A 9,760-nucleotide genomic window follows, 5' to 3' on the forward strand; every position below is an offset into this window, starting at 1 on the left:
CCCAGTGAGGAGCAGACCTCGAGGGGTCCCCGGCTCCAGCTTTGGAGGCGACCGGGGAGCTCGGGGAGCCGTGGAGGAGGCCCGAGGGACGGGGGCGAGCTCCGTGATCGTTCACCGGCCGCGGCTTCTCTTGCCCCGGGCAGGGCCCCCAGGATGGAAACCATCAATCTGCACCTCCCGAGAAGGTCGGCTGGGTCCGGAAATTCTGCGGGAAAGGGATTTTCAGGGAGATTTGGAAAAACCGCTATGTGGTGCTGAAAGGGGACCAGCTGTACATCTCGGAGAAGGAGGTAGGTGCCCTTTGCCTCTAACTATCCCTGTTGCCTCCCGTCCCCACTTTCGCTCCCCATGAGGCTTGGCTGCTTCTAGCACCCCTACCCCCCCACACACACACTACCCCTCTCGATTTGTTCCAGAAGCAAGTTCAGTGGTCGCATTACTCTGTACCCTTCTCTTCTGCAGAGAAAGGTCACCTTTTACTGAGAAGACCTAAGAATTCCAAGTTGAGTTCGTTTGTTTTTTCCTTGCAAAAACAGCCCCCTCTCAACACGCCCTAGAAGAAGTTCTAAGTGCACCCCCCTCCCCATCTCCTACCCTGTCCTGACCTCATGAAATAGGGGGTTGGTTTGCTGTTGTTGCTGAACTCCACCGATCACTCCTTCCTGTCCCCCTACCCCAGCCCAACTGGCCTTTGCTTTCCTGCCTGAAGCAGAGGTGTAGGCAGGTCCTATCAGGTGCACAAAATCAAAATCACACAACCCGTGGTCGATTTTGGTGACCCCAGAAAAATAGCTGAGGGCCAGCTAGTTTTTGTTGGGGCCAGTGACCAATAGTGCTGTCCCTCATCCCACTTCCGTCCCTTCCTGGCCAGCCTAATTTGTATCAAAGGAGAGAGAAATGGACATGGGAACCTCTGTCTCTGCATTGCTTTGCCTCTATAGTTAAACAGGAAAGCTACAGCCCACATTGGAGCAGAATCTGAGACCAGATCACTGAACCAGACTCTTTTCCCTTTTGTCCCTAACTCTTGGGATCAGTAACTCTTAATAGTTCCTGGAATGCTCCTCTGTGTTTGCCTAGCCTGGTAGACTGTCCCATGTTCTCCTTCCGGTGGCCCTTCTTTCCCTGATTCTGGGTTCCCTCACCCAGAACTGACTGGGAAGTCCTCCCCGAGTTCTAACCCCTTCTGCTTTCAGAAGTCGACACAGTCAGTAGATTGTATTTAGGTAAATAAATCCTTTTATGGTATTGAAATAGACATACTTGCAGCCCAAGAGCAAGTACTCATCTGTAAAGAGCTGCTACTAATACAATGAGGGAAGGACTAAGCCACTGGAGAGACCCTGTGGGAAAGTATTTCATCCTAGCTGCCACTAAGCTAGAAATTTGCTGATGGAGTCTTAGGACTCCAAGTGAAAGAAGACAGGCAGATCCTACTGAAAGTTTTCTCCACAATTTTCTGGGTTTCCGGTTAAAAAAAAAAAAAGATAAGCAAGTGTCAAAGTGTATTCTCTGAACTTCATAATGGCAAGACACTGAAACAAGCAGACAGAACTCCATTCCACCAAGCTCCCGGGAAGCTAGAGGACAGTTAAATGTAGAAGAAACAAAAACAATTGTGTTTTCTTGTTAATTTTTGTCCAAAGCACAGTCTGGAGGTGAAAGAATGGGTACCTTGTGTGTGAAGGAAGGTAGAAAGAGCCAGAGAAGGATGGAATGACCTCAGCCTGGACTGCTTGTCGTCCTATGAGTCAGGAGCACCTGACTAACCCAGGGCCAACTGTTCCTGCTGAGAAGGGCATTGGAAAAGAGGGAACAGCATATTGATGCTGCTCTTCTTCAGAGCCAGTTTTCATGCTACAGTGGGCCTAGGTTAGGGGAGAAACTACCAGAAGACTCTAGTCTTTATTCTGACTACTTCTCAGAATCAGTGGATTCAAGATTTTTAAAAATCATAGTATGGGCTGGGAAGGTAGCTCAGTGGTAAAGTGCTCGCCTAGCATGCATGAAGCCCTGAGTTTCATTCCCCAGTACCACATATGTAGAAAAAGCCAGAAGTGGTGCTGTGGTTCAAGTGGTAGAATGAGCCTTGAAAAAAAGAGCCTCAGGGACAGTGCCCAGGTCCTGAGTTCAAACCCCAGAACTGGCACCAAAATAAATTAATAAAATAATAAAAAAAATCATAGTATGATATTTGTAATTTATGTGTAATGCAAAACAATAATAGTAATCCTAACCCTCTTTCCCAGTTTTCACAAATCTTTCTTTTTTTTTAACTTCTTATCAAAAAGACAAGGATTCCCATAACTACCTCAAGCTATAGAGTCCTTGTGTCTGCTGTGAATCTTTGTGCTTGCTCTCAGGAAAGGATACTCTCAGGAAAGGATACTCTTTATCACAGAGAGCAGGGCACCTTCTGATCGTGGACTAATGTGTAGGAACAGACGCCGGACCTTAGGAAGACCTTGTGGGAGAGGAGGTTGTGTTGGAGCAACTCTTGGCAAATGTAGCGGAAAATCCATGTCTGTGAGCCACAGATAAAGGATCAGAGGGAAGGGGGGGGCTAATATAGGAGATGAGTTATTGTAAGTGAGGCTTCAAGAATTAGATATGGGGGAAAAAACAACATAGTGGAGAGCAAGGCTGGTGGGTGAGGAATGTTTGTCTTTTCTTGGCACTGGAATATGCTTACTCGCTTCACCCTGCCTCCTAGCCCTGCCCTATGAAGGGCTGACTTTGCCCATGTCCCTTGTTCCCAGAGCTCCTTATCAGCCTCATCCAAGCCAGAATAGAAACCTTCTCTTCCCTGTCCCCAAGGAAAACAGAACAAGTGACTCTCTTCCCCTAGCCGTGCACACACGCCCAGCACCTTCCTCTCCAAGTTCTCTGGCTCTGCTGATAGTCTCACTATAGGGAAGGAAGGGGAGAGGAGAGGTGATGCATCATCCTGCATCCTGGCCCTATGTTTCTGGGAATTGTTCTTGAATGCCCTTTGCAGCACCTTGTCACTCCTCCACCCATAGTCCTTCAAGGCTTCTGATCACTTTCCAGCCCAAAGCCAGGGAGCTTGGACAGGGGGAGAGCCCCAGAGCCAAGCCATGTGGTAGCAAATGAAGAGAGGGACAGACGAGCTGTTCCTCTGTGATCATCGTCTATACTCCTGCCTTCAACCCTCTAGGTCCAGCAGCCAATCAGAAGGGCAGTTAGAGACAAGACTCAGATGGAGTGGGGAATGTCATAGAGACACTTTTCCCACCTCAAGGTTATATACACTTGGTCATGTACACAATTCCTATTCTAGAACTTGGGAAATGGCAGCTCTTTTGGAAACACTTCCAGTTGAGGAGAGTAAATACCTTCCAAGGAAGACGTGAGCCTACTTTTACTTCTATCAAAATGGATACTAGTGGTTTTAACTTTTGGTGGTAGTATTGGGGTTCTAACTAAGGGTGAATGCTCCACAACTTGGGCCCTCTTTGGTTTTAGTTGTTTTTCAGATAAGTTCGCATGTTTTTGCCTAGGCCAACCTGGTCTGTGATTCTTCAATTTATATCTTCTTGTGAGGCTAAAATACAGGTGTACACCACCATTCCAAGCTTATTGGTTGAAATGGGGTGTCTTGCTAACTACTTTGCCCTGGGCTGGCCTAGAACCATGATCCTCATTATCTCTGTCTCTAGTAGCTATGATTATGGGCATGAGACATCAGGCCCAGTTTTGCATTTTTCTCCTAGGAATCATGACCAGTTCCTGGGTGTTCCAAACCAAGTGGAAGGTTGTTCATTGGGATGAGTGTCTTTATAGTAGATATATTAGAGGAAGGAGCAGGAACTACCATGTAAACCATAAGACCCAGGAGGCCAAAAGCAGACCCTCAGTCCTCAGCTATCCCTGATACTGGTGCTGCCTTTGTCTCCTTTCTCTGGCAGAGGCCAACTGGGTCTTCCTTACTTGGGGATATCTGGGCAGCCTGCACACCATGTCCCTGTAAGGACATGAGCCCTTTAGGTCTTGTAAACTGTGTCCTCTAGAACAGGGTGGGGCTTGTGGGTGAAGAAAGGCTTTGGAAATGGTGGGGTTGGCTGAGGAGAGGTCAACAGAAATCCTTATGAGGACTCGGGACTCGTAGTCTGCCCCAGTCTCATCCCCTAAAAACAGGCCTTTATACACCTTTGCTGGATAGCCTTTTCCTAGCTTGCCATCCTTCCCCCTCCTCAGGCTTCTTCTCACTCCCCAGACTGATCTAAACCAATGGGAGGGAGGGGGTCAGGGGAGGCAGCTAAGTAATTTTATCCTCCTCACCTCACCTCCAAATGTCCCCTAGGTAAAAGATGAGAAAAATATTCAAGAGGTGTTTGACCTGAGTGACTATGAGAAGTGTGAAGAACTCCGGAAATCCAAGAGCAGGAGCAAGAAAAATCATAGCAAATTTACTCTTGCCCACTCCAAACAGCCTGGTAACACGGTAGGTTTCTCTGGCTGCTGTGGCCACTGGAGCTCTGGAGGAGGTGGGAGGTGGGTAAGGGAGAGCTCCTTCCTCTTCACATTCTTTTTTGTTTTGTTTTGTTTCCCCATCGTGGGGCCTGAACTCTGGGCCCGGGCGCTGTCCCTCAGCTCTTCAGCTCAACGCTAGGGCTCTACCACTTGAGCCACAGCACCACTTCCAGTCTTTTCTGCTTATTTGGTGCTGAGGAATGGAACCCAGGGCCTCATGCTTGCAAGCAAGCACTCTACCACTGAACCACCTTCCAAGTCCCTTCCTCAGAGGCCCTGGATTGCTCCTGCTGACTTTTATTATATCACTTGCAATATACTGTGGCTGTTTCCTTCCCTCCAGGCATGCCAGCCTTTAGCCACAAAGATCGTATCTGTCTCTCCCACACCTCACATACATACTGCTGCATGTGCACATGTCTCTTGAGAGAAAACGACTGGTCTGGTGGCTTAGTGATAGAGCACTTACCTTGCGTGCATGAGGCCCTGGGTTCGATTCCCCAGTACCATATAAGCAAAAAGAAAAAAGCTGGAAGTGGTGCTGTGGTTCAAGTGGTAAAGCACTAGCCTTGAGGTGAAGAGCTGAGGGACAGCACCCAGGCCCAGAGTTCAGGCCCCATGACTGGACCCAAAAAAAAAAAAAAAAAAGAAAAAGAAAATGACTGGTCTTTGTGCCCTGATAAGTGGTTGAGGAAATCCAAGGAAAGTGTTTCTCTCATATTCTGTTTTTGAAAACATTCAAAGATCTTTAATACCTGTCTTTTATCAAATCTCATCTAATTATCTCCAGTGCCACATTAATATCCAGTGCATGCACCCTCCTCCCCCTCGCTCTTATCTTTCTTTCTCTTCAATGTCAGTGCTAGGGCTTGAACTTAGGGCCTGGGTGCTTACCCTTAGCTTTCTTCACTCAAAGCTGGTAGCTCCACCACTTGAGCCACAGCTCCACTTCCAGGTTTGCTGTTTGGAGATAAGGTTCCCCAAATGGTCCAGACTGGCTTTGAACCTCAATCCTCAGATATTAGCTTCCTGAATAGCCAGGATTACAGGCGTGAGCCACCGGCACCCAGCTCCAGTGCTCTTCTTAGCTCCTCTTTGTTGTTTTCTAAACCACCTTCCAACTATACTATTTGGCAGGAATGGGGAATGGGTTTCCTGAGTTATAGATAACTCTGGAAGCAGAATCATACTCCTTCCAGGAGCTGAGTCTAAGAGAATGAGATGATAATTTCTTATTTCTTCACTGTCAAGGTGAGGCACCAACTCTAAAACCCTGGCTGAAACAAGAATCTTCCCCTCATAGGCACCCAACCTGATCTTCCTGGCTGTGAGTCCCGAAGAGAAGGAGTCATGGATCAACGCCCTCAATTCAGCTATCACAAGAGCTAAGAACCGCATCTTGGATGAGGTCAGGGGGCTTATTATGGGGAGAAGGATACTGGGCAGAGGGAGCAGCTGTGGCTCACTGAAGTGGGATTATTGTTTAGGGCCCCATTGAATTGTTCCCCCATCAGCTTCTTCCTCTCCCTTTTGGAAGCCTTCTTGTTCTTCTACCTTCTCAGAATCTTTTCTCTCAGTTCCTCTTCCCCCATTCATGATGCATGAGCCAGCCTCGGGCCAGCTTTAAGGCGCCCCTTCCTGACCTTGGTACTTGCTCAACATAGTTAATGGGATAGGCTCATTTCCCAATCCAGGAATATTCAGGTTTGGGGGGATTCTGGGTTGGGACAGAGAGTCCTGAAGAGCACCTGAGACTCACAGTGCATCTCTTCAGGTCACCGTTGAGGAGGACAGCTATCTCGCCCACCCCACTCGAGACAGAGCAAAAATCCAACACTCGCGCCGCCCCCCAACTCGGGGACACCTCATGGCTGTGGTATGTAGGACTTTAAGAAAGTAAACATTTCCAAAGGGCTCGTTCTGTGTCAGTGCATCTCAGGACTGTATACCACCAGAGGCATGCATGAAAGGCCTCCAATACCAGCACCAAAGGCCAACAAGGTCCTTCATTCTGTGTCCCTGTATGATTCCCTAAATCAGAAATGTTGCTTAGCCAGGCACCAGTGGATTATGCCTATAATTCTAGCTACTTGGGAGGCTGAAAGATCTAAGGAATAAGATTCGAAACTAGCCTGGGCAGACAAATCCATGAGACTTTTATCTCTAATCAGCAAAAAGCCAGAAGTAGAGTGTGGCTCAAGTGGTAGAGTGCCAAGCATTGAGCAGAAAAGCTAAGCAAGAATATGAGCCATGAGTTCAAGCCCTAGTACTACCATGCGCACACATACACAAATTAAAATGTAAATAATGTAATATATATTTCTTCAGTACCTATTATATGTTCAAATGTTTCTGTTCTCAATTTATTGTCTTGGGGCTGGGAAGGTGGCTCAGTGGTAGAGTGCTTGCCTTGCATGCATGAGGTCCTGGGTTCGATTTCTCAGCACCACATAAACAAAAAGAAAAAAGCCGCAAGTGGTGCTTTGGCTCAAGTGGTAGAGCGCTAGCCTTGAGCTGAAGAGCTGAGGGACAGTGCCCAAGCCTAGAGTTCAGGCCCCACGACCGGACCCCCCCCCCAAAAAAAATCAGTGTATTGTCTTTTGGGGAAAGTAAGAAAGATACATACTTCTAAAGCAAAAAATCAAAGAGATAAATGCTGTGCAGAAGGTACAGGTCATACCAGGCACTGGTGGCTCACTCCTGCAATGCTAAGTATTCAGGAGACTGAGATCTGAGTATCAAGGTTCAAAGCCAACTTGGAAATAAAAAGTCTGTGAGACTCATATATTCAGTTAACTAGCAAAAAGCCAGAAGGAGAGTTGCAGCTCAAGTGGTAGAATGCTATGGCACCTTGAGTAAAAAAGCCAAATGAGATTGAGAGGCCCTGAGTTCAAGTCCCAAGCTCTGCTGAATGGCAACAACATTAAGTACCACATGTACTCGGAGCAAGTGCCAGTGAAACAAATAAAGTGGCAGTGTCTTGTAGAGAAGCAGTCAGGTATAGTAGGAGGAGCAGAGGCCTTGGTGTTAGTAGACCCTGAGTTGGAACCTGGCTTTGCAGTCCATTCATGTCTGTCTAGTATGGCAGTGATGACATATACCTTACAGGGTTAAGTGAAGAATAAACAAAACAAATATGTATAACTATATATGAAATAACGAATACAACTTTTTAAAATTACAGTATGCTGAAAATAAAAGAGCAAGCTTTATTACATGATAAAGGGTTCATAGTTCAAATAGAGCAGGCTGAGGTATGTGAGGAGATGCAGATGGGCAAGAACAGTTCCTGTGCTGTTTGGAGCGTCTGGGTCAAGTCCACTGTAATGTTTGGGTCTACAATCCAGAGGGAGTAGATGCCTCTGGAAACTTACAGCATAGTGGAAAGCAGAAAAAGAGCAGGCAAAATTACATTGTCACAGAAAAGTAGAAGAAAGCTCCAATCACCATCAAAGGCAAACGAAATGGCAGAGAGCAGAAGGCTTTCTCTCTCATCCAGGGAAGGCTCCCTGAGGAAGGAAATGATAGCACACCATCCATCTTTCAGGCATCATTCCTGGAAGCCCTTCTGAAGATGATTTATCTTTTTTTTTCCTTTTCCCACCCTCTTCCTCCCCAGGCTTCCACCTCTACCTCAGATGGGATGCTGACCTTGGACCTGATCCAAGAGGAAGATCCTTCCCCTGAGGAGCCAACCTCTTGTGCTGAGAGCTTTCGGGTGGACCTGGACAAGACAGTGGCCCAGCTAGCCAGCAGTCGGCGGAGAGCTGACTCGGACCGGATCCAGCCCTCCTCGTACAGGGCAAGTAGCCTTCCTCGACCTTGGGAAAAGCCAGACAAGGGGGCCACCTATACTCCCCAGGCACCGAAGAAGTTGACCCCCTCAGAGAAAAGCCGCTGTGCCTCCCTTGAGGAGATCCTGTCTCAGCGGGACACTGGCCCAGCCCGAACCCTCCACCTGCAAGCTGAGGAATCCCCAACTCCTAGCCCACCCCACCCAGGACAGCTGTCCCGGATCCAGGACCTGGTAGCAAGGAAACTGGAGAAGACTCAAGAGCTGCTGGCAGAGGTTCAGGGACTGGGAGATGGCAAGCGAAAGGCCAAGGACCCTCCACAGTCTCCACCTGATTCTGAGTCGGAGCAGCTGCTGCTGGAGACAGAGCGGCTGCTGGGAGAAGCGTCGTCGAACTGGAGCCAGGCAAAAAAGGTGCTGCAGGAAGTCAGGGAGCTAAGGGACCTGTACAGACAGATGGACCTGCAGAGCCCTGACACCCACCTCAGACAGACCACCCAGCACACTCAGTACCGGAAGAGCCTGATGTGAAAGGAGGGGTCTGGAACTCATGGGGGACAAACAGACTTATCTCCAAGTGTTGCAGGATGAAGCTTTTTTATTTACCTCGATCAAAAAAAAAAAAATCAAACTCATTGTTTTTGCTGATGTGTGATGCCCTCATGACCCTTCTTTCCTTACCTACCTTACTGAGATGGGGGTGACACTGTAGCAATAATAAGGAGCTTTCACCTAAACAGAATGGGTGATAACAACACAGTCTGCTCATTTTACACACACCACCTGCCTCTAGACCTAGTAGGGAGCGGACAAGTACGTGCTCAGGGATCTAGCTTTAGAGAGGTCTGGGGAACAAGAGGTTTTCTCGTATGTCCCATTCCAGGCTTTCAGTTTGAGGGTGAAATTTCAGCTGTGCAATTCTAGTTCTAGGGATGTGGAGGCCAGGGCCACCTGTCCATGCCATAGGAGAAGTGCAATGTATTCCAGCTCTGAGGAGCATATGTGGAATTAAACTCTCCCCAGCCTCTAACCCTGGCTTCTCACTTATAACAGTCTGACTGACATCAAGCTGCCTGGGGCTTGGCTTATAGTTCAAGCAACCTATTGCGTAACATGCATGAGGCCCTGGATTCAATTCCCGGGACAGGAAAAAAAAAGGATTGAACCATCTAGACTTTCTTATTTGAGGTGCTTCCTCCTTTCTTCTTCTATGCCCTTCCCAGCATAAATTCAAAGACACCAACTGGGATGGATGGGACTAGTTCAGTCATTTGACTGGGGGGTAGGGATGACTAGCATGGAAACTGGAGAGAGCTGACTCCATGGAAGAATTGAACTAAGAGTGAAACTGACTTGTGATGCAGTTTTTGTAGGATGCAGGGGAAAACCAAACCTATGACCCGGTTCCTCTTTCGATTAAGAGAGGGTTTCCTGTAGCCTCTCCCCCTCCTTCCTTAAACCTCTCCTAAACAC

The 9,760-nt window shown here is 47.9% G+C and overlaps 1 protein-coding gene across 2 annotated transcripts; it reads left to right on the plus strand.

Moving 5' to 3' along the window:
* On the plus strand, positions 1 to 8,950 carry Plekho1 (pleckstrin homology domain containing, family O member 1). 2 transcript variants are annotated; one of them, XM_013015340.1, is made up of 6 exons: positions 204 to 290; positions 3,302 to 3,370; positions 4,325 to 4,465; positions 5,798 to 5,902; positions 6,269 to 6,370; positions 8,114 to 8,950. In XM_013015340.1, the coding sequence occupies exons 5-6, from the start codon at positions 6,362 to 6,364 to the stop codon at positions 8,816 to 8,818; spliced, it is 714 nt and encodes a 237-aa protein (XP_012870794.1). In that variant the 5' UTR covers positions 204 to 290; positions 3,302 to 3,370; positions 4,325 to 4,465; positions 5,798 to 5,902; positions 6,269 to 6,361; the 3' UTR covers positions 8,819 to 8,950. The 2 variants fall into 2 exon arrangements, with proteins under 2 accessions (XP_012870793.1, XP_012870794.1); XM_013015339.1 differs by lacking the exon at positions 3,302 to 3,370 and having other exon boundaries at positions 1 to 290.
* The last annotated feature ends 810 nt before the right edge of the window (positions 8,951 to 9,760 follow it).

Source organism: Dipodomys ordii, unplaced genomic scaffold (genome assembly GCF_000151885.1).
Source record: "Dipodomys ordii isolate 6190 unplaced genomic scaffold, Dord_2.0 Scaffold26, whole genome shotgun sequence".
NCBI lineage: Eukaryota > Metazoa > Chordata > Mammalia > Rodentia > Heteromyidae > Dipodomys > Dipodomys ordii.